The sequence below is a fragment of the Centroberyx affinis genome, unplaced genomic scaffold, assembly GCF_046629955.1.
Source record: "Centroberyx affinis isolate AG114_WGS23_722 - 3 ecotype Tasmania unplaced genomic scaffold, CSIRO-AGI_Caff_v1 ptg003206l_1, whole genome shotgun sequence".
Classification (NCBI taxonomy): Eukaryota; Metazoa; Chordata; class Actinopteri; order Beryciformes; family Berycidae; genus Centroberyx; species Centroberyx affinis.
Window position 1 is genome coordinate 6,939 of NW_027281245.1, and position 27,874 is coordinate 34,812.

The 27,874-nt window shown below is 41.4% G+C and overlaps 3 protein-coding genes across 3 annotated transcripts; all 3 read right to left on the reverse strand.

Moving 5' to 3' along the window:
* Positions 1–388: 388 nt before the first annotated feature.
* LOC139660053 (calcium homeostasis modulator protein 2-like) lies at positions 389–2,524 on the reverse strand. The gene is made up of 3 exons (XM_071538095.1): positions 2,450–2,524; positions 1,495–2,121; positions 389–802 (listed from the first exon to the last, which is right to left on the reverse strand). The coding sequence occupies exons 2-3, from the start codon at positions 2,044–2,046 to the stop codon at positions 389–391; spliced, it is 966 nt and encodes a 321-aa protein (XP_071394196.1). The 5' UTR covers positions 2,047–2,121; positions 2,450–2,524.
* Positions 2,525–5,713: 3,189 nt separating this feature from the next.
* calhm3 (calcium homeostasis modulator 3) lies at positions 5,714–10,415 on the reverse strand. Its single transcript, XM_071538094.1, has 4 exons — positions 9,973–10,415; positions 8,617–8,744; positions 8,293–8,420; positions 5,714–6,473 (listed from the first exon to the last, which is right to left on the reverse strand). The coding sequence occupies exons 1-4, from the start codon at positions 10,257–10,259 to the stop codon at positions 6,021–6,023; spliced, it is 996 nt and encodes a 331-aa protein (XP_071394195.1). The 5' UTR covers positions 10,260–10,415; the 3' UTR covers positions 5,714–6,020.
* Positions 10,416–11,664: 1,249 nt separating this feature from the next.
* Positions 11,665–27,840, reverse strand: hells (helicase, lymphoid specific). The gene is made up of 23 exons (XM_071538090.1): positions 27,560–27,840; positions 26,847–26,944; positions 25,986–26,104; positions 25,758–25,880; positions 25,479–25,520; positions 25,336–25,363; positions 25,077–25,138; positions 24,940–24,981; positions 23,902–24,129; positions 23,590–23,772; positions 23,330–23,473; positions 22,559–22,755; positions 20,999–21,095; positions 20,440–20,601; positions 19,157–19,299; positions 18,146–18,290; positions 17,507–17,590; positions 17,053–17,172; positions 15,985–16,101; positions 14,630–14,789; positions 14,015–14,111; positions 13,752–13,828; positions 11,665–12,809 (listed from the first exon to the last, which is right to left on the reverse strand). The coding sequence occupies exons 1-23, from the start codon at positions 27,565–27,567 to the stop codon at positions 12,721–12,723; spliced, it is 2,565 nt and encodes an 854-aa protein (XP_071394191.1). The 5' UTR covers positions 27,568–27,840; the 3' UTR covers positions 11,665–12,720.
* Between the last annotated feature and the right edge of the window lie 34 nt (positions 27,841–27,874).

A 27,874-nucleotide genomic window follows, 5' to 3' on the forward strand; every position in this document is an offset into this window, starting at 1 on the left:
GTGAGATGTTAGGAGGCATGTCTTGAGGGAAAAATGGCGGAGAGCATGGAACCTGTGTCAGCAATAGACAGTAAACTCTCTGGCTGATAAATGAATGAAAACATGATTCACATGCCTGATGGGCATCTTCTCCTCTTCATGCTGCTGCAGCACTAAGTAGTTCTGTGCTGCTTGATTTCTAAAATGAAACAACAGATACCAAAAAGCTACTTTTGTTAAAGGGTCCACTTGGTACTTGGGACTTGAATGCATGACAAGTCGTATTTATAACTTCCACACCGGAAGTAAGAGGTAACGAAGAGCAGTTGAAGGCAGCATTGGCAGCAGACCGGAACACAAGCCTTCACCCCAGGAAACAGAACTGTAGAACTCTTTGTTGTCCGGTGAGTCAGCTGAACACATCCATCTCTTTGTCCATGGCCTCAATGTTATTCTCCAGGTTGTACTGGGCCCACTTGTTGAGCCTGCTGTACTGGGGCAGTCCATTCTTCTCTCGATAGAGGTAGACACCAGTTACCCGGTTCCAGTCGGTGCTGCAGATGGGACTGGAGCTCTTGTGCTCTGTGAGCTGCTCCTGCTCCTCCTTCTCCAACGCCACGAAGCCGAAGAAGTTCTTGACGTTCTCGGCGGCCAGGAGGCGGGCGTGGAGCGCGGCCGTGCTTTTGAAGAGGTCCTGTTCGTTGGAGCGGTACTGGGACCAGTAGTCCTCCTGCCGGTATCCGAGGGGAGAGCAGCAGCGCTTCACGCACAGCATCAGGAACACCCCCAGGGCCATTCCCGCCACCAGCAGCCAGCCGATCAGCTGAAAGGAATGGTACAGTCATCAAGCAATCAAGTTCTGCAGCCTGAGTCCGAAATTGATCTTCCTCTATCATTATATTGCACAACAAAGATCAAGCAAACATCACCAGGAATGTATTTGGAAGCCCTACCTAAAAAAATTGCATCAGGGAGCATTCAGGACCAATGATCCCTCTAAGCTGATAGGTGTTAGGTGACCAATGTCTAATAATTTATCTCATTGACCAATTACTAATATGTGACCAGTCAGTCACCAGTAATTTCTCCACTTATCCCCAGACATATTATCTATTTATATAGGTGGGTTTTGAAGTTTTGGTGGCAAATAATATCAGATGTAGGGACTTCACCGTAGCTTAGGGTTTAGCGAATTGGCACCCCCGGATACCAATCCCACAGTACAAGGCAGGATGACCACACCTGGTCCATTAGGGTGTTTTTGACTGTAGTAGCTCTGGACATGTTGGAATTAGGAAAAAAAGCATGAACGGTCAGTGTTCAGGCTTGGTGAAATATGACAAGAGCTACGTAGAACTAGTCTGAAACACATTGGTTTTCCACTTGATATTTTACATTATACACAAGTATTACTTGTGTGCCGCTATAATAACTGCACTAACCCTGGTTCTATCAGACACTCAGGAGATAAAACCACAACAGCCCTGCAAACAAAAAAACATAACACTTTACTACCTGAGATTCATACTTCAGTCGTCGCTCGATTTCCGCCCAGAAGCCCTGCAGCTCCGTCGAAACGCTTCCTGGACAAGGGAACTTCGCCATGACCTCCGAACCCTGACCTGATGGGAAGCCCTCCAAGGTATTGGGGTCAATAAACTCACTGAGGGCACATGTGTAGGCCTGGCCTTGCAGCAGAGAGATGACCACCCACGTTACCGGTGCGACCGCGGCCCGACCGATGATGGTCCCCATCAGCGCAAAGGCCGCGACCAACGACAGCTTCCGGCACTTTCTGAGGCGGCATTCGGACACCAGGTCCCAGGTGCTCTTGTTCATCATTATTCCTATGAGGAACAATGCCATCGCAGGAACGCCGATGGCAGCCAGGCCGTAGCGGTAGTTCCTCCCAGAGGAGCACGGGCAATCAAAGGCAAAAACATTGTACATGGTCTGGCTGGCCACAGTGCCTAGAGCGATCAGACCATTGAAGATCATCACATCTTTGCTCTTGAAGAAGAGGGAGACAAACTTAAAGTTCTCTGTGACGAGAGCATAAGCAGCCATCTTGGATCGTTACTGAGAATAACACAGAGGAGCTGTGAGGTTTTCTCGTAGAGTTTGTATAACAGCAAAGTCAGGCTACAGGGAGAGAGAGAGAGGGGGAACATGAATGAGACTCTTTAGATAGGATCAGTCAGGGAAACTTGTGTTTTAAGAAAGATACTGTTGGCTTTGTTTATTACAGTAGTCTGAATTGTGAATGCCTGCCTTATGAATGAATGGACTCTGTTTTCTTGCAGAAAATAAGTGTTACAGTTAAGGCATGCTTTCAGCAACAGCTAAAAAAGAACCATTTCATAGAGAGAGTTGAAAACACATTCAGCATTGAGTTTGACCCATAAAAACAAGACATGCAAACAAGAGAGAAAACAAGGAATCACTTGGTAATGAAGTCATGCAAACTTACGCTGCAGCATAGCTCTGAGGTGGGACATAATGTGGCTCAGCCTTTACAAAGAACCATTGAAGATCAAAATCTTTGAGTTTAGGAATACCATGAGTTTTCAGGAGAAATTTGAAAAAAAAGACTGAATCCCAAAATGTAAACTCCACACTTGAAGGTTTGAAAAGAGAGTTCCTCTTTGTTGCGTGTGTGTGTGTAGTCTGGGCACTGGCGATGAGTCACAGTCAGGAACTGCCCTGTAGTTTCCTCCCCAGTGGAAAAAACTTGGTCTTTAACTGAAAACATATGTTGGAGATCACAGAGCAATATGGCGACAAACCAGGGCAGCCCTGGAGCTGAGTATCCTGTATCTGACTGAAAGACAATGAATGTGAATCATGTTCTTTTTATGTGCAAATGCTCATTTAAAGAAGACACAGAAATCACTTCATCGTTGAGCTGATCTGTGTTCGAAGACATTGATGGACCCAGGACAGATTAACTGACAAAATTAACATTTTCAAGGAAAATGTTATAGGATGTGTTGAGTCCTGTGGAATTCTGTGCACACCTGTTTAAGACTTACTTTAAGCAGTAAATGAAGATCTTGAGAAACCAGGAATGTACCAATGTACATTCCATATTGTTTCCAAGGGATGTATGTGTATTCTTGACACAAAGATCCAAGATAAATCTCAAATCCCAAGCTTTTAGATTAGAAAAGAGAATTCCCTCTTTGCTTGTGTGAGAGAGCATGTGAATCATCATCTGGATGATGATTCATGATGGATGAGTTTATAGTGAGGAACTGCTCTCTAGTTTACTTTGGACCTCATTTGCTAAAACTTTCACATGTGTACAGCAACATATAAAGAGACTAAAAAAGAGTGATGTGCTATACTATATAAAGCAACCATGTTTTTGGTTGAATATTATAGTACAAAATTGTTAGTATGTTGCTGAATATATGAGAACAATTGTCTTTAAATGCTCAATCATTTTAGTGCAGCATGATGCCCCCTGTTGAAATACTATCTCTCCACTATTGGCTTTGTTTATATTATGAATGGATGTACTGAAGATATTTTTCTCAAATTGATTGACTGAGCTTTTAATACACAGACTGACAGAATCTGACAGTTAAACATGAGTTACATACAGTATTTGAGTATAGTGAAAGTGTTGTTTTTAACCCGGTAATGTCTGTAAAAAATATTAGTATGTCTGTATTTTGAGTTAAAATGGGGTTCAAGTTAAACTCTTCAAGAAGATCTTGAAATTTACAGTAAATGGCCAAATACTGTATGTTGTGACTGAGAAAGAAGGAATGAGCAATAAGTGATAATGTTTTATGTTTGCATATCTCTGACACAGACACTCTCTTCACCATTGAGCTTAACTATTACTGATGACATTGTCTAATCCAAGAAATATTTTTAAATCATACATTTAGAGAAAATAATTAAAGCCAGGACTTTTAGAGTGCCTCTCCAAAGTTTGCATGTCTTCATCAATCTGTGAGGGTGAGCTCCATGTAAAGTCAACAACCTGTATGCAAAACCAGCCAGCCAAAACAGCAAAGCATATTCAAATTATGCTCGCAACATGATTTGCCCTGACTACATGCAACTATTCTGAACCATCTGAAACAGAAGAAGAATAAAGTGAACCACCATCAGCACATAAACAGACTCTTGGATCCTTCACCTACACCGGATACTGATGTACATGTGCATACAGACATGAACACTGGACATTCACACACATATGCACATACATGCACACATTTATGCATGTATGAACACACACACACATTTGTGCACATGAGGTGGTAAGAAATCTTTGGTGTGTTGGCAGAGAGGTCGCTCCATTTTGATTGCACTTTGGCATCCATTTATTTTCCCAAAGCCGACACAACTTGCTGATAACAGGACCTATATGAGGTCGTCATCTTGAGCCTTTCAGATTATATCCAGATGTATTTTTTTTCTCCTATGGCGAAAATGAATAGATGATGTATGTATATGATGTAGTATATGATGTATAGTAGTATATGATGTATGTGTATGACATAGTATAGGATGTATATAATGTGTATATGTTGTATGTATATATGACGTAGTATGGTACATGACATGTATATGATGATTATGTAAAAGCCCTTTGAGACTTGACGATGATAAAGGACTATATGAATAAAGTAGACTAGACTAATAGTATTTTTGCGTCCCGTTATATTCTCAGAGTGGGAGAGATAATATAAGTAGAAATGACATATGAAGTTATTACATATTTTAATGCAAAACTGAATGTAAAAAAAATATTTTGCTAACAACCACAGTGCGGATGTTGTGTTATTCTCGCTTCACACAGCCACAAAATGCTGGAATGCTAAGTATTCCTAGCATTTTTTTCTTTTCCACTGTAGCTTCAAAACCCATCACAATCCACCTCCACAAATAAAGAAATTGATAATAATAGAGGAACCCTAAAAAGAAAAAAACAGTCAATATTAGCGTTGGACGTAGTTAAAGGCAATCATTTTACACCCCTAGTCATTTTCATGTTAGGGAGCAGAATCCAGAATCCCTTATTTGGGCTGAAAAATTCATGTTTGAGAGAACACACTGGGACAGTGATGCTGCATTCCAGAGAAGTTGGAAATTCCAACTTCCTACTAGGAAAAATGCAATAGAACTGTCCTTCAAGTAGTAATTCCAAGTAGAAAACTCGGGCAAGATTTTTCAACCCTGAGGTTTCCAAGATGCTGTTTGCTGTCACATCAAGGTGGCAGCGTACAGTGTAAATCCAGCATTACTTTTAACATGTTTGTCATCCTCAAAATACACTTAAGTTTGATTTTCAACATTGCATGCCTTAAATTCATCACCATACCTGCGTGGTAAACGGTTAAACACATAAATTTGAAGTGTAAAGTTGCATGATTATGTTCTATTCTAACTAGCTAGCTAAATTTAGCAAATCTCATTGACATAATATAGGGAACATTATTTCACTAACCCTAACCTTAACCTAACCCTAACCTTAACCACTGACCCAAAAATCAGCTTTTTACCAATTGGGGACATGGCTTTTGTCCCCATTTGCACAAGCCGTCCCCAGTCAACTGGTCTTAAGTCTGGTGTGTGTCCCTGAAAGTGACTTAAGTACACACACACACACACACACACACACACACACACACACACACACACACAGACACACACAATGGCTGTCATTTGGGTATATTACTGTGGAAGAGGATTAGGGCCACATGAAAAAAAATGTCTGACTTAATTCTCAGAATTCTGTCTTTATTCTCACAATCTCAGAATTCTGACTTCAAATGCAGAATTCTGAGATTATAAAGTCACAATTTTTAGATATTATAATCTCACAACTCACACATGTTGCCCTAATCCTCTTCTGCTTCTTACCCTAAGATCTTTAAGTTTTTATCATTATAATGGAGAGCAAACATCGGGCAAAGATTGCCAGAAATGTATTTGGAAATTTAGTCAATAATTGGGTTTTAGAAGTTTTAGTGACAATTGATTAGCTTACACACATTCATCCTCCATTCATCCAGTGTGTCCTAGACATCAGAATAGAGGGTCTTCCCATCGTGGTCCTCCCAGGTCACGCACGCCCTCGGTCTGTAGGCTATCCTGGTCACGTCTAGTTCAGGTTTACAGTAGTACCACTTGTTCAACAGCTGATCCACCTGCTCCTGCTTGGTTATCCCGTACAGTCGCTCCTCTTCTTCCTCGTCTTCCCCCTCCTCCCTGTGGCACCTGACGAAGGGCGGGTGGGGAAGGCGGAGAACGGCGTCCTCCCTTATGTCTTCGAAGAACTGCACCACGCACTTACGGGCGAAGTCGCGGGCGTGCAGGACACAGGTCTCGTCGAAGAGCTTCTGCTCCACGTCCAGGTAGTTGCTCCAGTAGCGCGTCTGCAGGAAGGTGGCGTGGTCGTCGAAGCAGGGCTTGATGAGGCGTCCCAGGGCTCCCAGGAGAATCAGGAAGAGTAGGATGGACCAGCCCACAGCCTAAGCCAAGGCGAGGACAGTTAGCTACACAAAGTCTACAAAAGGTAGCAGTCATTTGGCCCAATGACTATGAATAGCCTCAGTCAACAGAGCCAATTGTCCCTGATACGCCCACATTTGGAGAATGGGTTTGGGTACACAAGCAACTAACAAAAGCCTGTCCAGCTGACTAGTATGACAACAATTTTTTACATTTGACTCTGGGACTACAGTCTTAGTGTTGCTTAAAATGCAAAATACACAACTTGTGACATTGTGAAAGCCAGAGTCTTTGGAGGGGTGTGTGTAAATGTGTGCGTGTTATTTTGGCCGGTCCTCACTTGTTCAAGGGGTTAGTTTAGGATTAGAACTTGGGTTTAGGGTTAATATTAGGATTACGATCAAATTAGAACAAGCAAATAGTAAACATGTTGTCCCCCACCAGTGATGTAGTTCCACCCTTGGGTCAGTCAGTGATTGCTGAGTGAACTTGAAATAAGAGTGAAATTGTATAAGCATTTTGGTATGGGACAATGAAAGGACAGATTGACCATATATTTTTGTTGCCTGCTCTCCTCAGAATTAGGCTTACAAGTTATATCTTGAAATGTAGTAACTGTAATTGTCCTGTTTTTACTCAATACAGTACAAAATATAAGAACTAACATACGCAATAAATACAATCCGTACATTACACAATGTACGCTACAACACAATTTATAATACAATATACAATATAACATACAACACCAGGAGAGTGAGTGTTATGAATAATATAAATGCTAAATGATAAGTGATATATGGTATTGCACAGTAGGTAAGTGGTAATATGATATAAGTAGTCAACACTGAGGCACAGTGGTAGTGCAGTGATGATGCAATAACAGTACAACAGTCCAGCAACTGTACAATAACTACAGTGTCTTGTGGTTAGAGGTTGCCCAAAAATTCTGCATTGACTCTCACTTCAACACATCAACCCAGTCTGATGTCTCCAAGTGTGTAGCGTGTGTAGACTACTATGTTACCTATGATAACTTTAACTGTATTGCTTTACCACTGAGTCCCCATTCATTGCCCCCCACATTGTATGATAACTTTAACTATATGACCTGCTTTACCACTGAGTCCCCATTCATTGTCAATGCCGCCCTCTAGCGGCACAAAGTCAACGTTACAGTGTGACTAACAAACGAACGAACAGATGGACGGACGGACGGACTGACGGACGGATGGAGACTGATCCATAGTCCCCCCCTTTGGTGGGGGACAATTAGGATCAGGTTTAGTTTAGAGTAGGGTTAGGTGTCACACTGCAAGCAACTTAGTTGATGTGTCGCTCTATTCTGATAGATTGTGGGCGGGGACCAGAGGCTCGGATTGCGTCTATGTAGCAGTCTGCAGCAACAAAGTTCTGAACAGGCAAATCATGTATTTTTTGCTTTGGTATCAGCTTTCATAACATGACATGGTTTTGATGAGTTAACATAGCTAGCTAGCAAGGGCTAATTAGGTAGCTTTAATCAAAACTAAAAAGAGAAAAAAACTCAATAAAATGACATCAGAGCTTACCAACGATGGATGCAACCATTCTCTTTAAGCATTGTTTTTGAGACATTTATTCCTGAAGTCTTCCAAATAAAAGGGCTAGAGGACTGGGAAGCTTTGCATCCATCCATTTTGCATCTCATCCATTTTGCACTTGCGAGGCAGAACTATTGTTCATGAAACGATATCACATCGTCTATAGGAATATAGACGATGGAAGGTCCTCATAAAGTAAGAAGTACAAGGATGTGTGTGTGTGTGTGTGTGTGTGTGTCGTGGGGTAATGGCTTACTTGAGAATAGCAGCGGACGTAACGAGAGACTGCTTTGCGGAAAGAGCTATTCCTGAAGATGACGTCTTCCTTACAGGGCACTTTAGCCATGAGTTTGATCACATCCAGCCCTGTATTGTTGGGCATACCTGAGGACAATTTGGGCCAATTCCATGAATTGAAAAGATAATTCATAAGCATGACATAAACAACAGATGTTGATTTAAATACAGCATCAAAAGTAATTCCAGACATTGCACTAAGACCTCTCCTTGAATGTGGATTCCTGTCAAAGCTAGAGTTTACATGACCGGGCAAAATGTTAATAAGTGTGGTTCCAGGTACCTGTGAAGGTTTTAGGGTCTACGCTCATACTGAAGGCACAGATGAAGATCTTTCCATCCAGCAAAGTGACCAGAATCCACACCATCGGTGCCAACAGGGCCCTCTGGAGCATGGCAGAGAACAGGTACCTACAGGGAGAGAAACCACCAATTTTCATCCATCGAACCACCAACAGTGTGCCACTACTGCTAAGAAAATAACATTGAAATATCTAGAATATATTTAACCGCATTTTGTCCAAAGCAAATTGGAAACTGTCTTGTCTTTAGCCGTTGGCAGTCTTCTGCTACAAGTACAGGGAAAGCACTGTAGTGTCAGAGTGCTAAATTTGGTGTTGACCAATCTACTTTGTATTGTGCGTATCAGATTTAAAGATGAACATGAGGCAAAATAACAAACTGTCAGCTTTCCATTCGGGGTCCTTTTGGCTTCCATGTTAAACTAGAAGGGCACTCGGAGAGCGCAGACCTCCGCCAAGGTTCGTGCTATTATTGCTTGTTCGTGAGTCGGATCCGGATCCGCTCCAAACATTTTATGGGTTCTTCCTTGACCCATGTTACACCCTTCCACAAAGTTTCATGAAAATCGGGCCAGTAGTTTTTCCGTAATCCTGCTAACAGACAAACAGACAAACAAACAAACGGCACCGAAAACATAACCAGTCAAAACAAGGACAACAGCTAAAAAGGCCAAATTCAGCTCACTGCGGCTAATACGGAACTCAAGATGAACATCGACTTTCAATTTTAAGACATTTTTGTAAGTAAGAAGACACTGAGACTGATACTGAAATCAGATATAGGGCCGATAGGAGGCTCAAATAGGTTATGATTATCAAAGAAATTCTCAGACACCAAAGTCTCATACCAAGAGCCACATATTAAGGTTTAGTACTTGGAATTGGTAACAGAGGTGCGAAAATGGAAAATGCTGACTAGTGAAACATATTAGATGTCCACTGTTACATGATTCTGCTGAGGTTATTTGGCGGTAAAATGTTAGTTATAGACTGAATATAAAATATATTAGGGACATCTTCCTGATATTGAGTTTTGCACAATCCACATTTCAACTGTCGGAAAGCTTAGAAATCTTTTTCCAACTCATCTGCTTCTCCTTATCCACATCTCGTTTGTGAATGGTATAGATTTAATAAGGGAAATCAATAAGGGATGATGGTAATATTAAGAACCTATTGGGTATAACTGTGATCCACAACATTTCAGGCGATGTAAAAAAGCAAAACAGTCAATGGTCAATTTAAGAAACACTGGACCTCTACCTCTATTTGCCTCTGTAACATATTGACAAAAATCTTGAATAAATTACATCTGGGAATAGAAGCTTTGGACTCACTTAACCACGGCAGGATTTTTAGACCTTTTCCCAATGGGTCTCATCCACTCGTCCATCATGACGCCGGTATGTCGATTCACCAGGACCCCCAGGAAGAACAGTATGATGGGCGGGACGATCATCACTCCCAGGGAATAGAGTTTGTTATATTGAGGGAGGCAGGGGCAGTTGAAGTCAAAGCTGGTGTAGAGCTTGACACTGACCAAGGCCAGTATGATGCAGATCCCGTTGGAGATGGACTCAGAGTTGGACTGAAAGTACTGCAGGACTAACTTCAGACGCTCCATCGTTTAATTCGAGGTAATGGTTAAGATGGAGGTCGCAATCGCTAGATGATCCAACTGGCGCTGGGTTCCAAAGCACTCTGAACTAATCCCTGTTACAGCTTCTATAACAATACACTATGAAGAAGAAAAGTCTGTATTTGCAGGGAGAAAAAAAGTGGCTAGAAAACTGATCAGAAACACAACTTTTAAATTGAAAAATAGGTACAATTCGCCCTACCACAACTCCTTCTTGAAGAACGGCCTCAAGTCCACAATCTCAGTGAACAACGTGAGCTTTTGTGGGAAGAGTGCAGGCATGAGGACAGTCGTGCAGTGATCTAGGGAGAGGCTGAGAATACATGTAGCCAGGCGACTCAGCTGTATGACCACACCCCGATTCAGTGTTAAAGCAGCACTCAGCCATCTGACATCAAAGGCTTTTGGAGAGAAAGGAAGGTGTGGAAGTTCCTGGTATGGGGGGGGGGGGGGTAACTTAAAAGTTAAAAAAGGTAAACCAAACATAGCAGTGACAAAAAACTCAGAACAACAATAGCTGCGGTGAAAGAGCGGCAAAGGCGGTTGAGGGAGTATGAGGATTTAGAAGTATGAAGGTGTTTGATTGGTCCTAAAGGTGCAGAGATCTTCTAACAAGAGTTGACCATGAGATGCTAGCATGGAGATGGAAGCAAAGGCAATGAACTGGAAAGGGAAATGGAGACACTTCACCACAAAGCAACACAGTCACGTGATATTTTAGACAAACAGTCACACAGTAGAATTTGACTAGTTCAGCCAGCAAGCCTGTTCACACTGTGGAGTGCGAAGACAATACAGCGCTTTGTCTTTTTACGCAAACGTGTCCTTTGGTCGGTTAGAACCTGCCAAAATCCTTCAGTTGAGATTTCACTCTTAAGTTTAGATTTGTCACTTTGTGTGTGACCATACCAGGACGCCCCCAGTGTGATAATTTATGAGCTGTAGGTCACCAAACTATCAGCTTAGAGGGAACTTTGGTCCCGATTGCTCCACTGATGTGAATTTTAAATATGGCCTACAAATTCCAGATTTCTGGGTCTTCCTGCTTGATCTTTGCTCTCCAGCATTATGCCAAAAACTACTAATTTAAACTGAACGTGAATGTGATCTGGGGAATAAAGTAACAAAAGTAACCAATGCAATTCAAATTGCACTAGCTAAGCACTAAAAGTAACTATCTTGCTTTTATTAACTTTGCCAGGAGCTAAACTAGCAGGAGTTCAACAGGAGGGAAGAAAGGATTTCTAGTACTCATGTACCGTACATAAGTACTTGATTTTTCCAGTTTAACTAAGTTCATACTTCTACTTCTCCGCTTCACACGAGACCAATGAACGCATCTTAGCAAGTTAACAAACCACAGGTTATACAGTCGTCAGATTATAGAGTTTATTTATAGAAAAAAGAAACATGAAAGGTTAACATGTTTGTTCCAAGACTGCGTTCTGTGCATGAAAGTGCTTTGATACAATATACAGTTCCAATGAACATGTTTGATCTTGAATGGCTAACTGGACATCAAGAGGACTACCTTGACTAGATCAAGTCACTACTGGTTTTTGTGATAGCGGACCCTTGTAGGCGCTGTGCATTACAACATTCAGAGGGCAATCTGAGTGACAGGGATTCTTAAAATAATTTGTTCAAAGTCAAAACCATCCCGGTTTGAAACTGAAATCATCCATTGATAACAAGAAGGGTTTGACCGATATATAGGTTTTCCAATACATGGGGTCGATAACGGCTTTTTATTAAAAACTGGATATCAGCCAGAGTATCGTCTACCTCTGATATGATGCCGTTTGACTACATATTGTAGAATTGATCAATACTACACTGGCTGTCTATGGGGAGCTCTTAACCTGAACTGATTCTAATGAGATATTTTGATCAGATCCCACACAAGTATGTGTGAATATTTTTGATAATTACTAGCACCATCATGGGCTTCAATGGAATGTTTTAGTGTCCCACGATGGTCTAAATGCTGTTTCAGTGGCTTTCCACTCTGCTAGGAAAAAATATATGGGGGGAAACACTGAATCCTTGGAAGTTTTCTTTGAGTATTTTAGCATGAAATTGGACAAATTAAAAAAAAAAAAAAACTCACTGAGTATCAACACAAAATACCAGCTATCTTAACCCAAAAATATCTTCAAAACCTCATAATCGGTCAAACCCTAGTAAGTATAGTGGTTCGACTCCCAAACAGTACAACGATAAAGAAAAATCAAAGACAGTCAAGGCAGTTAAGAATGTAAAATAAAGGGACAAAAAAAGTTGTTTTCAAGGTCTACAAACAGCAGGTTCAGGATTACAGTAAGTCCTCGAGGTTTCAGCCTCTACTACAAGCGACAGCAGCGTTGCGGCCCAAACTGGATCCAGCTCTAGCTTTTTGTTTCTGAGGGAATGTTGTCAAGTTCTGGTCTGGATGCATCGAGTCTCCTCAGGTCAAGCTGATCTCGGACGACTCTTTGGCTTCGATCACTCTGAAGACGCCCACCTTCTCTTGCCTGCGGGTCATTTTTTCCTTGTCTGAAAAAGAGTGAACCACTTTTTTCAGCTCGATAGTCAAACTGATAAACAATAGGTTTGTTCATGCTATACTGAAAAACACCAATCTTGACTAAAATCCTGGCCCATACAAAGTAGCGATAAAATAAAAGTCTTTCTAGATTGAAATATTGCAATTTATGGCAGCATTTGGCAAGTAGGTATGAAGCTAAATATAAAGTCTAGTGTCACAGGCAATCAGAGGTAATAGTGAAAACAATGCTTGTGTGACCGGGCTAACATCAGTAATTTGAGGGAAATCACAGAGATCCTTTAACCCGTATGTATGGTCTTCTGGGTTTTTCAAAACTTTTCTGATAGGATTTCTATTTAAAATAAAAAATAAAATCCAAAAATTGAGACTATGATCATTCAGATTGCCAAAAATCAGGATAATCTTGATCCCACTGGAAGGGAGGATTCAGGGTGGATTTAAGACATAAAGACCAAGAAACTGTGATGTAACTGGCAAGTTTGATGGGGAAAATACAGCCTATACATCTTAAATATAGATTAAAAATAGTATTTAATGTACATAGTGTTAAATGAATAAAACCTTCAAAACAAAGTCTCCTAACAGCTGCTGGACCGGCTGCTCTCGTGAAAACAGTTTACAGAGAAATCAGAAGTTTTGTTTTGAATTATTTCTGCCATCAATGAGACTCTGAACTTTATCTTTTAAGTTCTTATGCATTGTATACTTGTGCAGATAAGTGAATAAAAGTTACATGGAAACTGTCCAACACTATTCCATCTAGTTCCCTTGTGTCTTTTTGGCCTAAAGGCATACTGTAGCATGCGGTATATTTAAAGACTGCAAATCTGAATTCTGTAATCTTGATCGTGGGTCCTGTATTGCCCAAAAGTGACTCATTCTGCATCCAATTTAAGTTTAAATTCAGAGTTGCGGAGTGGGTCGCTCACCCAGCAAGTCGCTGCGATCCAGTAAGGTCTCCAGGTCCTTGTCGCTGATCACTTTCCCCTTCGAGCCTTTCACCTCTCTGAGAAAAAAAACAAAAAACAGTTACTGGAATAACTCTCTCCTCCATGTATGTGAAGATTTTTTATTACACATCTAAATCTGTGTGGAGCGTGGATGGAAAGGGTAGGACAAATTCTCAGCGGGGAATACGTTTTAATCTCTTTAATATAAATATTCTAGATCCAAGTAGAGGATGACTGCTTACTTCTCAGCGCCTCTGGCTTTGAGCAGCTCCATCAGCTCGTTCAGATCAATGCAGCTTTTAGCCTGGTAGAGTTCTGCTCTCCCTCCTTTGAACTTGTCTGAGGAACAAAAGATATAAAAAAGAAAAACAGATTATCAACACCCTACAGGGGGGAAAAAAACAGGAAAAATTCAGACTGTCCTCTGTACAAAGATAAATGTTGGTCTATTCACATTCGGTTATGAAAGTCCTACTATGCAAAATATTGCTTGCCATGGCACATAAGGTGTAAGGTAAGATGAAACTTGTTTGGGTTACAGAGAATAATCCCTGTTGGGAAATTGGATCATTGCAGCAGCGGATCGGAAGAGGATACAGCAAAGAAATAGAATATAAATAAGACTAAAGAGTATTTAAACATAACACAACTGACAATACAACACTAGAACATGTTAAGTAGAACTAGAAGAGTCAAAGTGAAAAAGTATGGTATGGAGACCTTTTGAGATTTAGTCTGCTATAAATCTTCCCGTGGGAAATTCTTATATTGTGGATCTACATTGGTGTACAAACAAACAGACTTTAGGTTTGAAAACGCCCGAGAATTCAAAATGTCCAGGTTAGTAAGACGCTCACTCTTGTGGATGACCATCTGCTCCAGCTTCCTCTTGGCCGAGGCCCTCTCCAGGATCTTCTGGTCGATGGTGTTGGCCGTGACCAGGCGGTACACCACCACCGGTTTGGTTTGTCCGATTCGGTGACACCGGTCCTGAGCCTGCAGGTCTGCCTGGGGGTTCTGAGCGGGGAGAGGACGATAAGTGGACATTTTATGGAAACTGTCACTGGTGTGAGCACTTCCTGACACTACTATAAAGTAGTCCATGTGGGTGAGGCTACAGCTGATGGAGGAATTGGTCTCTCTCCTCTTCTACGATGGATTTCTCCCTGTATGATTGTTGGACGTCTCTTGGTGCAAAATGGCGGCTCTAGAAAGAAGCCCTCGCTCTTTGATTCTGAGGGACTGACACCAAAACCTGACGTTTACCGCTGATGTTTTAGAAACAATTTTCTGTGATCAAACTCCACTGCAGCTGTGCTGGGAATATCTTGACATGACATATGTTTTGCCAGCTATCCACAGGAATAAGAAAAATACATCACCAAACAAGAAACTGCACCCAGAAATGCAAGGTACATCACCAATGGCCATTTTTAACAGTGTTAAAGTGTGTTAGGGTTTTAACTTTTCCTTTGAGGTTAGCCCAATACATTGGTCTTCCAACAAACCGATTGGCCTTTAAAAATCAGGTATCAGCCAGTCAATGTCGTCCACCAACCATATAATGGAGGTTGAGTATTTATTTTTAGCTTTAAGAGTCTGGAGCTGCTAACCCACCTAAAAGAATTCAGTCTGATTTATGTCAGTTAGACTTTCTCTACCTTTTTTCTTCATAACTGGGCTGTGATCTCCATTCTCTCTAGTTAATATACTTTGTTTTACATTTGTTATGTTTTTTTGTTATGCTTTTCTTCTCTTTTCTGATGTCTCTACATGTTTTTTTTTCTTGTGTCATTTCTGTGTGTTTTTTTATGTTGTATTGTTATTTTTGTTAAGTAAAAGTGAGAGTTTTAGTGTCCCATGATGGTCTAAATGCTGTTTCAGAGGCTTTTCCATATTCACAAACACTGAATATTGTAATTCTTTGGAATTTTTTGGCATGAAAATGGCCAAATTTAAGTATATTGGTTATCGGCAGAAAATATAGTTTTTCGGCAGCTTCGATCCAAAAATATTATATCGGCCCAATTCTAAAGGACACATACTGTACATTAAATACATTCATTCCTGAACTTCTAACCCAAACACAACTGCATACCGAACCTTAACCCTAGCTGTAGTGTTGATGACATTCCAGCGGCCCTACATGATTTTCCATTCATTTTCAGTTCGGTGAAGGAGACAGAGTTCAGTACTGTGAGGCTGCACCCACCCAGTCGCTGTCGAAGATGATGACGGTGTCGGCAGCTGTCAAGTTGATCCCGAGCCCTCCCGCTCTGGTGCTCAGCAGGAACAGGAAAACTTCGGGATCTTTGGAAAACTTGGTCATCTGGGGAAGGAGAAAACATGGACGATGTAATGACGAGTGACGACAATTGCCGTGTTCATTTCCACGCCATCTTTAAGTTTAATCAGTTGTTTGATGAAAATATCCGTTAACTGTAGTCAGATTTTTGGTCATGTAACAGTGATTCGATTTAGTAAATTACTCATTGCATGTGACTACTCGATGGCATATGATTTTAGTCAACCAACAATACGGCTACAGCAACAGTTATTTAACAGCAGTTTAAAAAAATCGTCAAAAAATGTTTCAGACGCAGGGGACTGAGCCACTCTGCCAAGTATAGTTATGATTCTCCCCAGTATTTATTGTTTTGTCATATTTTTGTCAATAATACAATGTAATAAATGTATTTCTAACATCATGGTACAGAATTTCTACTCATTATAGTCATTGTAAAAAAAACAAAAAAGCTTTGTCAAGTATTTTCATCAAATGGAAATGGAGCAGTGATAACCGGTGATAACAGTAAGAAAAGCTCTCTGTTTTCCAGTTAATAATTGACATCTTATGACCTGCTTTCTTAACTACGAGTTGTAATTCCAATTCCATTTTTCATAAAGCGTGACATCTGTGCTTCCTGGTTACAATGACGGTTGCAAGTTGGAAACACTTTACTTTAAGGGGCGCTCATAAGGCATTATAAAAGGCATCGCGTGTGCATTATAAGCACATTGTGAGTGCATGGTGATTATTATAATGATGCAAAATAATTTAAGGGGTTGAATATTTTGTGGGACAACTAAAATTAATTAAATGATATCAAATTGAGTGTCATTTTCTGATGTTTATTTGATGATTATATTCTAAGAAATGATGTCTGTGCTTCTAATGGGCTTAGATATTCTATAAGCGTTTAACCTGCAACCCCCTATTTAACCAATCAGATTGCTAGTTGACCACCTGCTAACTGACGACCTGCTGCATAAAACTTACATTTTCATCTCTGTCAGCGTAGGACATGCTGCCATCCAGCCGGCTGTACTGGAACCCACGCAGATAGCAGTAATCCATCAAGATGTCCAAGATGGACGTCATCTGACTGAAGATCAGCACCTGGACAACAACCACACACACACGCATCGGTCATAAGGCATGGCCAAGTATTGAACTAGAATGTACAAAGTAAGACACAATCAGCAGGACAACACACACTTGAGATGCCGCTACACAGCAGCGCCATCTTGACAAGGTGTGGAATGTAGGATTATGGTTATATCCTCAGATATTAAAATCAGCTGAAAAATGTGTCATTGTGCTGCCAATTGGTAAAATCCCTTTACTGCATTGAATGTTTTGGATGTCAAAAACTCATTAAACTTCTAGACCCACATTTGGCTGATGAAGACAATTTCACACAAGTCAATTTGGCCACTGGTGGCCCTTTTACCTTGTGTCCCCTTTTCTTCAGCGCGGGCAGCAGTCGGTCCAGTATGAGAAACTTCCCTGAGCTCTGCACCAACTGCTCATCGATCTGCAGAGAGGGAAAGATATAGTTTGACATGCGGTATATCGAAAAGGTGGCATGTCAAAGGAACGGGGGAAAAAAAGACGACATACGAAAGTGACAGTGCAACTTTCAAATACCTCTGCACGATTTTCACTTCACTTTTTCACATCATTAATTGGCCAAATCAAACTACCTTCCCGAGACAATGCTCCATTGGCAGCCAAACTGATGCTATTACAGCATTAGTACCAGAATACATAAACATTTTATCACAAAAGGAATCGAACTGGAGGCTGTCTAAAAGTTCAATTCATTTGTCATTGCTTCATTATACATTGTAGCTTATGCAGGCCTCCCAGCCTTGTGGATTCACTGCACATACCTAATGAGAGAGAAACAGGTTTAAGCGAGCTGTATGCACTACTGACAGAACGCATGCCATTTCTGCTACCAGCAACAGCCGAGCGCAAGAACCGCTGGAAATACTCAACAGTTGAACAACAACACGTGTGAACGCACTGGTTTACCTAATCCTCGAGGATTATGCGGTTTAAATTTGGATTTTAAACAGGCAATGACCTTGAATTCCTGTGTGGCGGGGTCCAGCGGGTACTCGACAAGGTAGGGGTGGTTGCAGCATCTCTTCAGCAGCATGAGGATGTTCTGCAGTTTCAGGTTGATCTGGGCGTCCAGCGGGCTCTGGACGTCTACCACTGGAGTAGACCTGGGGAGGGAAGACGGCGTGCACAGAATAAGGTTTGACTGATGTATCCGTGAGCCAATAACATCGGCAATGTCAGTCCAAAATTACTGGTATTGGCCTTAAAAAACCAATATCGGTTTAACTCCAGTTCTACAAGCCACTATAGTTACTATCAGCTTTTTTTCCTATTTCAAGAACTTATTTGGCTGCTAATTCATTGAATTAGAGTTTAAGGTTCTGTTCTGGTTGGTATTCAATATGATGTCTACTGATAGTGACTGGGCACTGCAACTTTCAACTAGGCCACATCAGACCTTAGATCGGGCCCAAAAAAACAAGCCCGACCCGACCCGAGCCCGTGCGCGTTCTGTCTGAGCCCGGCACGGGCCCGTCCCATTGGCTGCATTTACGGGCCCGAGCCCGGTTTAAAACTGAAATTTTCTTAGTAAGTTGGCTGTTTGTAAGTAAACTAACTCTGTGTTGTTTGAGTGAGAAAAATCTGTTCAGAATTACATGCGGGGTCTTAATGAACAGCCTACGAAAACCCGACACTTACATTTCAAATCGTAACCTTTGATTGATCTCCGGGGCCTACATATAACATTCTGATTACCACACCAAATAGCTTACTCCCCACCCCAGTTATTAAAAAAAAAGAAAAAAAAGACGTTATATCTGACCACGAGACCGGCCCGAGGAAAGGAGGAGAAATTCCTACCGGGCCGGTCTTGGGTTCTGGCAGAGAATCAAACCTCCGGGCCACATCTCTCTCGAGCGAAACATTTTACACTATGACTAATACCACAATATATGTTTACATGGCATCATATGAAATGACAGTGGGTGTGTAAGTGTGTAGGCAGTGGACACTGGGAGGAGCTGCTGACCTCTGCTCTTGCTCCTTCTGGAGCCTCTCCAGGTATTTCTCCAGGTCGTGGGGATTTTCTCCGTCAGTTTCACTGTAGTTCACTAGCTTACGACTGCGGCGCTTCGGCCTGCCGCTGGCGGTCAGCACCACTGGAGCCTCCGTCTACATGAACCAAGAGAACAGAAACATTTAGCAACTTTGCCTTTAGAAGTATTGTTGGCACCCTTTCTTTTTATAATGAATAAATTACTAAAATGAAGAAAGCCAAGTAGTCTACTGGCTTTAGAGCACGTCTGCACATGTAGACACTATTGGAAAGTGAAATGAAGTGAATGTATGTTCTAATATCAGGTCATAAGATGTCAATTATTAATAGAGAGAGCTTTTCTTACTGTTATCACCGGTTATCACAGCTCCATTTCCATTAAAGGATAAGGCTGGTGTTTTTTAATGCATTTCTTACCGTCAACAAATCCTATGAAAATAACAAAATCAGCAATGAGTCTCGTCCATGTAGCCGATGCCCAATGCAGCCTAATAATGTCCCAGCAGCCATAGAACTCCATTGTATTAAAAAAACAATTAAAAACCCGTCACAGAGCCAATGCTGCTGCTCTGCAGCATATTTCATCATCATGATGCACCGGGCCGGCCGACTTTTTCCTCAAACAACTTAATAAGTCGACCGTAAACACGTTTTCCATCTCAGGAAAGTAGTTCCGTAGCACTGAAAATAGTCCCCGGCGTAATGAAGAATTTGTCCCCATTTGAATTTGATTTGGTAATAACTACAACAGCCTGACTTTTCATGGTAACAGTTAGCGATTTTTAAAATGTAAACTATGTCTTTGTGAGCTGTTTTTAAAGGTTTTTAGCTTACAATTGGAGCCAGTGACTTCCGGGTTGACTGCTAAAAACAGTACGTGTCGGAAAGTAACGGGAATAGAGCAAACGCATTGTTGATTTTGTTATTTTCATAGGATTTGTTGACAGCAATGCATTAAAAAACACCAGCATTATCCTTTAACAGCAATTCGGTACCTTACTTACATTTCCGTTACTGTATGTATGTGAGTGCATCATTTGTACAATAAGGAAATAAATGAAAAAGACTGAGTGGGGAAAACAATTTCTCAAAATGGTAACAATCCAATATGGCAGACATTGGTGATTGATCAGGGCAAATTTATAGAGGTTTTTGGCACCAAACAGCACGTCATTCCAACTTGCACTTCGTTGCAAACGAACAGAGACCAATCCACAGTCCGACCCCTGGGTGAAAACTGCTGTATATGGCGCTACCTTCTCCTGGCCCAGCATCTTGTTGATGGTCTTGTTGACCACGGCGGTGTAAAAGGCCTCCTGCTTGGCCGTCAGGGGAGCGTAGACGATGATCTCCTTCTTAGGAGGAACCTCCAGCGTCACGTCCGACTTCAGCCGTCTCAGCAGGAACGGAGTCAGAATCTGCAACGAGAGGAAACTTTTACTAGAAAATGCATAAAAAAAAAAAGGTTTTCCAAATTGGTTAGGTGGCCAGTCCAAGGAAAATCTGATCCCCAAAAATATCACTGAAATCATTTGCAGTCTAATAGTCTTTATGTTTGCATCCCAGAAATATTTGTGCACTTTTAGAGAGCCTTCTATATAAAAACATGGTCATATTCTTTAAAGATCTTTAAATTTGACTAATTTCATGCCCAAACTTCATTAACGACATAGCAGTCTTAAAAAATCAAGTCAAATCAGTAAAACCCAACCCAAGACCTAAACTCTAGAGAAAGCCTTACGATGAAACGTACTTCACGGTAAGAAAACACCTCCATGCACGTAAAGCAAGTGTTCTATCATTTGCAGGACTGACCTGGTGCAGCATGCTCAGGATGTTCTGCTCGCGCTCGGTGGCCACCACGTTCTCAGCCTCGGCGCGGATGGTGTCGATGTCGAACCACGACTCAAAGCTGCGGAGAGAGACACGTCGACGAGAGAAGCGTCACGGATTGCGTTCCCCGTTGCTTTACCATCATTACTGGTTAAAAAAAAAAACATATCTACGCCCAGCTACATATTTCAATCAATCTCAAAAAATGAGCAATGCGCAATTGAGATGAAGAATGAAGAACCGTGTGGACGTTTTCAATTGTCAGATCCCGTTATGTAAAGCCTATACATTTAGGTATAACAGCGGTTGTGTACTTTCAGCCTATTTCTAAAAATCAACACTTTAAATTATTTAATTTAGATTGTGAAAGCATGGGCAAACACCTTTACAAAAACGTTCCATGGCCCTATACGGTTCTTTGTCTCAAAGATTCACTTTCGGACATGCTGATCTAGCTAATAAGCAATTCTACTCTGACCTGCAAATGAAGCTGTGCCGATAGATACTTGCTTACTTAACGTCTCCTGGCGTGAATATGCTAAAATGCTTCTATCTGTGAAGTTCACAGGCCGAGCTATTGTTTAGAAGAGGCTCGACTATGCAGGGTTAATGTTATTCTGTTTTATTAGGCCCAACCTAGCTGTTAACTCCTTTGCACATTCTGAGATTTTCATGCCCATCCAATCATAATAACCTTTTAAACTGTAGATATAATAGGCCTGGGCGATAACTCAATATTATCGTTTAGCGTCTTTCAGTGGAATCATATCGTGATGATATGAAGATATTTTGATATCGTGACACACATTTCTGCTGTCTGAATTGATGATGACAAGTAAATTTTACTTAAAAACTCTCATAAAATGAGGTATGGTAGGAATATTATTTGAATATTTCTGTTTTGTTTGACATCATACCTAACATTACCATGTGGTTCAATGAGATGAACATTGATCTGATTATTTAATGTGATTTTGCATACATGAACCATATCGTGATATATATTGAAAGAGAAAAATCCTTACGATTAGTATGATATTGATTTCAACCATATCGCCCAGCCCTATGATATAATACATTTAGAAAAAAAAAACAGTAAGGATGCAACTGAAGTTCAAGCTGAGACTTATTTATAGTTTTCTATTTTAAGCCTTCTGCTGTTGGTGTTTAAACTGACACTTGTGTTTATCTGGCCACAACGGATTTTTACTTTCTCCTCAAAATGGTTTTGCTTGATTTCCTTCGTCTAATCTAAATTTAACCCTGCGTTTGACCACAATAAAAGAAAAAGAAGCTATACCTTTTTAGCTTGTTATGTAGCCCATTTTCTATTTTATGGTTAGCATTTATCATTCTTTATTTGATTGAGGATTGTCAGTGCATAATTGGATCAAATGAATAAATAAACACAACTGATGCACTTGTTCCTGTAACTGCATGAATGACAGTAAATTGAGTTGTACTGAAAAACTGTTACTAGATGCACCTCTATTTACAGTGAACACGCATGTGAACAACCAAACGAATACGCGGCCCCCGCACCTCTTGAGGTCATCGAAGACCTCTGGCAGCAGGAAGTTGAGGAGGGACCAGAGCTCGGCCAGGTTGTTCTGCAGCGGCGTGCCGGTCAGCAGCAGCTTGTTGTCGGTGGGCAGCATCTTCAGCTCCCGCACCAGCCGGCAGTTCAGGTTTTTGATCCTGTGGCCTTCGTCCACGATCAGGTACTTCCACTGGAACCGCTGGACAGGCGGAGACACGAGGACACGCCTCTTACATGGTGCTCACGCAGGAACGTTTGCGGTAATGACATAGACCGAATTCATCTATTTTAGTTTGAATGTGATCTCAGCTCTCTGGTTCCCTGGTTTGCATTTGAGAAGATCATGCTGATTTCGTGAAAAATCAGAGGTAAGATATGAAGATTTACAGTTGAAGTAATGATACAATAATAGCTTTATTTCGTAGACACTGCTCAACGAGGACAGAATTAATTTTGCGACTAACAATATATGAAGCTTGTAATCGATAAAATATCATATATTCGAAATATTATTTCGCACATTTTCTTTTGACTCTCACTATATAATAGATATACACGTTTCTTTGCATCTCGCTCGGAGAAACAGTCGAGCCAATTGGCGCCTTTGTGGGCGGGACTAAAGCTGGAACCGTTCCTGCAGCTGTTTTTCGTTGCAGTTGCAGAAGATTTGTTGAAATCACAAATGTGCAAACCGGTATAGAAAACGTGTCCTTGCCGAATATGCAAGTTTTCGTTTTCATTTATTTGGGACAAGATCGTGAACGAGTCCCTACCTGCAGGACCTTCCTGTCGATCATGGCGATCTCGAAGGAGGTGACGACGACGGGACTCATGCCGAGCGGCCCCTGAGGCCTCCGGATCTGCTTCAGCAGCTTGGCCCGCTCCGGCTGGGGCCCGTGGTACAGCAGCACCGACACCTAGGACCAACGCGATGAGGTGCAGTGGTAAAAAAAAAAAAAAAACGGAATCTCTAACGTTAAGGAAATTCCCAACTCTACTACATTCGGATTTCGCCTCCCCCCCCCCCGCATACCTCCGGCGTGAAGCGCTTGAACTCGCTGATCCAGTTGGGCAGCGTGGAGAGCGGGGCCACCACCAGGAAGGGGCCCATCACCTTCTTGTCGATCATCATGGCGGTGTGGGCGATGCACTGGATGGTCTTGCCCAGGCCCATCTCGTCCGCCAGGATCCCGTTGATGCCGTTCTCCCACAGCATCTGAGGCGTTTAAAAAAAAAAAAAAAAAAAAAAAAAAGGAGGTCGGTTTGAATCCCCACACCGGGGCGAGAATCCAATTCCGGTGGGGGGGGGGGGGGGGGAGGACAAACCACCGAACGCCCCACTCACCCGCAGCCACTCGATGCCCTCGATCTGGTACCACCTCATGATGCCGCCGGTGAAGAGGCGGGGCTGCTGGGCGGGCACCGGCTGGCCGTTCACCTGGCGCTCGGGGTCCAGGAGGTGCTTGGCGTTGGCGCGCACCGTCTCCGACAGGCGGCTCTTGATGTCCTGGTTGGAGTCGCTCAGCTTCTCGATGTCCTCGGCCTCCAGCTTCCTCTGGGCCGGCCCGGCGTCCTGGGCCAGGGGGGGAAAGAGGTTCGGAAAGACAGTCAGAAAGTCACAAAACATAGCGCACGTTTTTACGCACATGCCATCTCCTTCATATGCCGATACACCTGTTTTACATACTGAATGAATACACGTGTTTGTCTTAGGGCTGGGCGATAATTCGATATTATCGTTTAGCGTCTTTCAGTGGAATCGTATCGTGATGATATGAAGATATTTTAATATCGTGACACATTTCTGCTGTCTGAATTGATGATGACAAGCAAATTTCACTCAAAAACTCTCCTAAAATGAGGTATGGTAGGAATATTATTTGAATATTTCTGTTTTGTTTGACATCACACCTAACATTACCATTCGGTTCAATGAGATGAACATTCATTTGATTATTTAACGTGATTTTGCATGCATGAACCGTATCGTGATATATATTGATATCGAGAAAAATCCTTATGATTATCATGATATTGATTTCAACCATATCGCCCAGCCCTAGTTTATCTCGTGCCGCGTACATTTCATATTCTTTCAGATTTTTTCCCTTTGTGTGCTCGAAGGTTATTTTGTACATCCTCATAAAGCTGTAGCTCTTTTCCTCATACTTTCAAATATACACTTCTACTACATGTTCTAGTGTGGAAATTGTGTTATGTAATACGTCCCATTTGCTATATTCTTGTTTGTATTCCATTGAAAACATATCTTACAGTGTCCCAGCATCCCAATTCCCCCATCGGGATCAGTTCAATTCCATCTTACTACCCAGAGAATAACTTGACAGAAAAAAAAAAAAAGGGAAAAAAAATGAACCATTACCTCTTCCTCCACTTTCACTTTCTTGGCCTTCGACATGATTTCCTGGAGGACAAATTACAAAACGGCAGCCGTGTGAGCAAATCAACACACTACAAATCCACAAAATGGACAAAAAAAAAAATCAGAGAAGACCTTACTTCTTTAGACATGACATCAGCAATCTTGTAGTCCTCATCCCTCCTCCGCTTCTTTTTGTCAACTTCAAACAGGAAGAGAGAGAGGAGAGAGTCAAGATATTCTCAGGGTTTATAAGATTATCGGTTAGGGATGGGTATAATCTTACAAATAGGTTCAAGCTTCAATCTAATATGTTAGTTGTAAATGATTTTACATTTTAGCATTAACTTTCAGGCCATTTTTAATATAATATGTAATATAAAGGGAAGACCTGCTCACCTTTCTCAGTTGCTGTACTGTTTGTGTTCTGTGTCCAACAAGGAAATAATAGTTGAGTGAGTGAGGTTATGTAGTGAGAGCATTTAAATGTAAAAAAAGAAATATTTAAAAGTATAAAAATATACACTGGAAAACTCTGTTACCTTCTTTGACTTCTTGTCAACTCTCTCCTTCCTGAGTTTCTCCTGAAATTGTTCATAGGGAAACATAATGTGATGCTGCAATGTCAAGTCTCACATTAGAGTAATAACATGCAACATTTTCATATAAATAAATGTCTTTTTTGCTACTCTAATGACCAACTGATATAACTCAACAGTGATTCAACCTATATCCAGTTCATGAAAGCGTTCACATTTGCTGTTCTAAACACCCGGGCGTCTGGTAGGTCTCTCCTGGGAAGCATCAGTGAGCCGGCCTACCTCTTGCTGCTGTTGCTCCATCTTAGTCAGCAGGAATTTAGAGTAGATGTTGCTCTTCTCAAGCAAATGCTGCAGTCTCTTGAAGCGCATCTCGTGAGAATCCCTCTCCCATGACTCCCGCGCCTTGAGGTGAAGGTTGCAAATATTACACATCACTGTAAGACGGTGTTTGATGTGATCCAGAAAAAAAAATGCAACCTGGGGAGTTAAAAAAAAAAAAAGACAAACCTTTTCGATCATCTCCTTTTCTTTCTTCTCCCCTTGCTCCATCAACTGCTTTTCCTCTTCCTCCATTGCTTTAGTGATGAGGACGTCAGACATCACAGTCTCAGATTTCACACCCGCTTCTGCGGAGACACAACAGCGAGGAGGAATAGTCAGCAACAGTAGGGGGAGTAAAACCTCTCTGATGAGATGTTCCTGCATCATTCTCTCACCATCCTAACTTCAAATGAAATGACAGTGACATTTAACTATTCCTGATTTTGCTTGATTCCGTTTGTTGCATCTATATAAACACTAGGGCTGCAACTAACGATTATTTTCATTGTCGATTAATCTGTCGATTATTTTCTTGATTACTCGGTTAGTTTTTTGGTCTATAAAATGTCAGAAAATGGTGGAAAATGTGGATCAGTGTTTCCCAAAGCCCAAGATGACGTCCTCAAATGTCTTGTTTTGTCCACAACCCAAAGATATTCAGTTTACTGTCATAGAGGAGTAAAGAAACCAGAAAATATTCACATTTAAGAAGCTGGAATCAGAGAATTTTGACTTATTTTTCTTAAAAAATTACTCAAACCGATTAATCGATTATCAAAATAGTTGCCGATTAATTTAATAGTTGACAACTAATCGATTAATCGATTAATCGTTGCAGCTCTAATAAACACTTATAACTTCCACACATGCTACCAATAGTATGTTGCTGGGGAAACTGATTGCACCCTCCACTGTCCAGGCAGTGACACACACAGATACAACAAGGCAAAGGGATTTCATGCAAAACTGTACATCTTTAGCAATATTATACTTTACTTTCATAACAAAACCGCACATTGAAGTGTCACTGTTTCTGTTGTTACTGACCATTTGCTGCTGCAGTCTCCATGGCTGTACCCAGAGGCTCCTCAGATTCGTCCGGTTTGGGGCAATGAGGCGAAGTACTTCGAGTTTCTTCCTTTACACTTTAATGAAGGACAAAAACAAGAGTTCTAGTCCAGATGGAAACACTCTGCTAGCAGATTTAAGCTACTTAACAGCACCGTTAGTCAAGTCTTGGTAGCTAAACCGTGGATGTGAACCAGATAGGTTCCGGGAGAAAGCCACGCCTATTTTCATTCAAAAATCGTTAAGGTTAATGTTGCCTTGCTTATCGGCAAAGGCACACACCTTGTAGAACATGACGTCAGACCTTTGACGAATATTTAGGGTGTTCTGGTAAATTCGGCATACATATGATTCACAAGTAGCATTTTATTTCAATGAAACTTCAAACTTTAGTATCAGTTCACATGCACTGTTCCACTCTTGGTGGACGAAAAAAGTGGGAGTAACGTTAACGTAACATGCGAACCGTTTCTATAATTCTACATTTTAATGAGATGGTGCTGCTCGGTGTATTTTTATGTATGCCGAATTGAAGAGCGACTCTCAACAAGTCGTCATGTTCTAACAGATATGCACCATTGCCCATAATCCAGTCAACAATAAACTAATGGAGTTTTGCGTTTTTGTGTCCATTCAAGAAATTGTATCGGGGCATGGATAGCATAATTTTGAAACATAACGATTGAACTTACCAGCTCATAGTTGCCACTCGTCACCGTTCGAAGAACTGGGTTAATCCTTTAAACCTGAATTTTCTCTTTTCCTCAGTAAAACAGCAACTGTCTGGTCTCAAGTTACACAGGCAGGTTATTCAAGCAGCCATTTTTCAGTCAGAGAAGTCACTAAAGTGGCTAGTTATCCAGCTAGTTTTTCAAAGGTGTGCAGGAGCCTAGATATAGTAATATCCAAAAATAATATATTTTCTAAAAGTGCGATACTACGAATGACGAGAAGGATTTGCAGTCCACCTTAGGATACTCTGCAGTGTATGCAGCGTGTTTCCCGAG

Bases quoted from the DNA above. Each gene is read 5' to 3' on its own strand.
- LOC139660053 (XM_071538095.1), bottom strand. From the start codon at position 2,046: ATGGCTGCTTATGCTCTCGTCACAGAGAACTTTAAGTTTGTCTCCCTC. The intron at 803-1,494 runs GTAGTAAAGTGT...CATTCCTTTCAG, and splicing joins GACTGAAGTATGAATCTCAG to CTGATCGGCTGGCTGCTGGT.
- calhm3 (XM_071538094.1), bottom strand. From the start codon at position 10,259: ATGGAGCGTCTGAAGTTAGTCCTGCAGTACTTTCAGTCCAACTCTGAG. The intron at 8,745-9,972 runs GTGAGTCCAAAG...CTCTCCCTGTAG, and splicing joins AAAAATCCTGCCGTGGTTAA to GTACCTGTTCTCTGCCATGC. The intron at 6,474-8,292 runs GTAAGCCATTAC...GCCTTGGCTTAG, and splicing joins ACGTCCGCTGCTATTCTCAA to GCTGTGGGCTGGTCCATCCT.
- hells (XM_071538090.1), bottom strand. The intron at 24,982-25,076 runs GTAAGGTCTTCT...TTTGTCCTCCAG, and splicing joins CTGATGTCATGTCTAAAGAA to GAAATCATGTCGAAGGCCAA. The intron at 12,810-13,751 runs GTGAGCGACCCA...ACTCTTTTTCAG, and splicing joins GGATCGCAGCGACTTGCTGG to ACAAGGAAAAAATGACCCGC.